The 3,681-nt window shown below is 41.1% G+C and overlaps 1 protein-coding gene across 1 annotated transcript; it reads right to left on the bottom strand.

The window, feature by feature from the left end:
• Positions 1-1,619: 1,619 nt before the first annotated feature.
• On the bottom strand, positions 1,620-3,236 carry LOC108595349 (slit homolog 1 protein). The gene has a single exon (XM_017980573.2). The coding sequence runs from the start codon at positions 3,122-3,124 to the stop codon at positions 1,685-1,687; it is 1,440 nt and encodes a 479-aa protein (XP_017836062.1). The 5' UTR covers positions 3,125-3,236; the 3' UTR covers positions 1,620-1,684.
• Positions 3,237-3,681: the final 445 nt, after the last annotated feature.

Below are 3,681 nucleotides of genomic sequence, written 5' to 3'. Positions count from 1 at the left end.
GTCATTTTCCTTTACATTAACAAATGTGCACATTAGCTAATCCTAATGCATTAAAAAGGCTTGAAGCATAGCTGTAAAATTGCGATTGTGGATTGATAATATTTGTATTTCGATTATAAGATTTACTAAAGTTTTCCACATTACTAGGTTATTTTAATTGTATTTTAGTTAAATAAGTTGTAACAACTTCCTTCTTCCGTCCTTCTTCTTGAACAAAAGCAGTTAAGGAATCAACAACTTTTTGAATGATTTACAGCACCATCCTAAGATTAAAATTGTGCAGCAAGGATGAGCCGGACGTGTTGGTAGTGGTTTTGGTGTAGGCGCTGGTTTGGTCGTTGGTTGACACACAACACATTTTCCAGTATTTAGTTCATATGAATCGAAGTCTTTTGTAGTCGTACGAGTCTTTTTCGTTTTAGTTTTAGTTTTAGTTTTTTTCGTGCTCACCAAATCTTCATAGGAATCACCTACATTCCCTTCCACATCGATGGTATGTGTTATTGTTGTTGTTCTTGTCCTGGTTCTAGTTTTTATTGGTTTAACGTCCTCGTTCTCGTCCTCTGGCTCTTCTTTAGTGGTCTTGGATTTCTTTGTAGAAGTTTCATCTTCTTCTGACATTTCTCTTGTGGTTTTAGTACGTGTCTTTGTTTTTTTTTTAGAAGCTTCATCTTCTTCTGACATTTCTCTTGTAGTTCTTCGTCTTACAGGTTTAATAGGTTTTCCACCTCTCGCCATAATTGTCACTCCATTGCAGCGATCTCCTCTGCAAACTTTTTCATTCGCAGGTTGATGTGCTTGTTGTGTATCAATGCTAATTTCCTCATTAGGTTCACTAGCGCACTTTTCTAGCGCCAAGATCAGCAACAAGACATAAAACTTCATCGAGGTATCTTCTTGCACAGTTGTTGGCAGAATGCTACTAACTAAGCTAAGCGCTGCATAATAATTGACCATTCGTTTCGCTCGTGCTAGTACCGTGGTACTGCATAATTTACCTAAATACGATTTGTACGTAACAAGCTTAATATAGCCTTCTTGATCGGACAATAATCACAAGAAGTAAATTTGATAATTTTTTCAAATTTACATTCGCACTTAAGAATGTTTTAAATGTCCTTGATTTATTATATATAATAAAATGTTGAAGAACAGAGAGTGCCGGTTCGATTCCCACTCGATAGCGCTGTAAGTTTTTTTCCCAAGTTGTGTGCTCTAATATTTACATAAATAGAATCTTTCTTAATTTTATATAATTAATATAAATTTTATATATTAGTACTATTATTTATTAATTCTATATACCGGGTATCGTAAACTCGACTACACACGACTTTCCGCATGTTTTATTTTTAATTCAAATTAGTTATGCAAAGTAAAATTGTTGTTTTTGTTATTGCTAACTTTAGTTACATTATGCGAATCAAGTATAAATTGTTTCCTTAGCTTAAAAACAATTCTGAAGCACAAACTAAAGTTCAATGTGTGTCACTTTGTTTATATTTTGATATCGCAGTCATAGTCATTGCTTAGATAAGCTTATGACTATTGATAAGAGCCAATACCCAAATGTCCATATGGCTTGAATTTAAAACGAATTTATTTATTTTTTGTAAACTTTTATTTGTAAATTTGTTAGTATAAAATTAACACAGACTCAAATGCAATGAACAAACTAAGCGAACTAACTAGTGAAATGCTCCTGTCGATTGGGCTCGATGGTAACTCGAGCGTACGGACTGCCGGAGCCAACTTTGCGACGCATGGTGACGCCACGATGCGGACGCAGGCCCATGACAATCAAATAAACGCCCGCGGCGCAGAGCGCAATGAGTGACAAAATGATGAGTCCATAGGCCCATCTGGGCCAGCGATTGCAATTGAAGTCATCGCGACGCAGCGCGGAGAGCAAAATGCCACGCACACGCGCCGGACGCAAGCAGCGGCCATTGGTCTGATTGAGCGGAAAGTCCTTGAGCCAGGCCAGCTCGCAGTCGCAGTGCAGCGGCACGCCATTAAGATCCAGCTGCGTGAGTTGGCCAAAAACGGGCGCCAAACTCGCGTTAAAGCTGCGCAGCAAAGTGCCACGAAAGCTGAGCAGACGCAGCGATGAATTGAAATGCGAGTTGGGTGTGGCGAGTTGAAAGGCTTCCGGATCGATGGAGCTCAAGCGGCGACTGTTCTGGAAGCTCAACTGTTGCAGTTGCTGCAACGGCGCCAGCGCTTGAGCGGCAATGCTTTGTAGCTGTGGCATATCCTCCAGATAAAGTTGCTGCAGCTGCTGCAACTGTTTCGTATCCACAGGCAGCAGCTGCGTCAACTGATTCTCACTGCAGTCCAAGCGCTGCAGCTGCGCGGGCAGCTGCTGTGGCAAGCGCTCGAGCTGATTGCGACGCAGCGAAAGCTCACGCAGCGGCAAATTATGTGGCAGCTCCAGCTGCTGCAAGTTGCAGGCATCCAGTCGCAGCGTTTGCAACGCTTGCTGCAAGCCGTAGCTGCTGTAAAGCTGTGAACCGCTCAGCGATTGATTCAGCTGACGATTCCAGGACAAATCCAGCGCTTGCAGCACCAGCAGCGGCGCAAAAAGTTGCGCCGGCAACACATGCAAATTGTTATGCGACAGCTGCAACACTTGCAGATGTGGCAAGTTGGCAAAGCTCAGCGCATGCAGCTGCTGTATGCTATTCCAGCCTAGGTAAAGCTCATGCAAACTACGCAGGCCGCCAAAGTTGTTCTCCATCAAGCTGCTGATATTGTTATGCATCAAATTCAATTGCCTGAGGCTGTCGCTGGCGAAATGCGGCACTGCCAGCAATGAATTCCACGAGGCATCCAAGCTGTCTATATAAAGCGGCAGCAACTCACTTAACTGCTCCTTATTGTAATTCTTGTAGCTGCAATCGATATGCAGTGCACGCATGCCCCACGGTGCGGCATCCACATTGCTGCATTCACACGAATTGCGCGTATTACGTTGCGTTGCCGGATAACAAAAGCGATCGAACTCTAATGCTGGCTCATTGGCGTCTATTTGCTCTGCTTGGCTGCCGCTTGCGGCGCAGCAGCAGAGCAGCCAAAGGCTGAAGCCTAGGCGCAGCCTTTTCGTTTCTATGCGCATCGTCATGGAGTTCTTGCCGTTCTTTGAATCTAAACTAACCAGAAGTTTGGATGAATCGACGCCAAGCGACAAATGCCTGCGCAATTGATAAGCGTCGTATCTTATCACTAGATAAGAGCGTCGAAAGCTTGCAGCGCTAGAGATGTGAGCGTGACACGAGCGTACTTGAAGTGAAGTTGAATGGGCTACAGTAAATGCTTGAGACGTATAAATTTAAGTAGAGAAATTTTAGATGTGTGATTTTTTAAATATTTTTAATGAAGCAAAAGGGAGAACAGTAAAAATTCTAGTATTTGATTAAAATATATTTTTATTTTTAATAATATATTTTTAATAGTAGCAAGAAGAAGACATGAACGAAATAACTTATTTAAAAATATCAAACATATTTTTGTATATTATTTTTTTTAAAGGAAGCAAAGCAATATGTTTACTAGAGTTTGTTGCAGAATAAAATTAAATTTGGCTGCAACATAATTATAATTATGCATTAAATCTGTAAAATATTTTGTTAATATTTTTGTAATTTTGTGCGTATTTATTTGCAACATTTCTAGGCGTTC

Source organism: Drosophila busckii, chromosome 2R, assembly GCF_011750605.1.
Source record: "Drosophila busckii strain San Diego stock center, stock number 13000-0081.31 chromosome 2R, ASM1175060v1, whole genome shotgun sequence".
Classification (NCBI taxonomy): domain Eukaryota; kingdom Metazoa; phylum Arthropoda; class Insecta; order Diptera; family Drosophilidae; genus Drosophila; species Drosophila busckii.
Note: the sequence above shows the minus strand (reverse complement) of the source record. Positions and strands in the feature narration are given on the sequence as shown.

Coding starts and splice junctions, on each gene's coding strand:
- LOC108595349 (XM_017980573.2), bottom strand. CDS start 3,124: ATGACGATGCGCATAGAAACGAAAAGGCTGCGCCTAGGCTTCAGCCTT.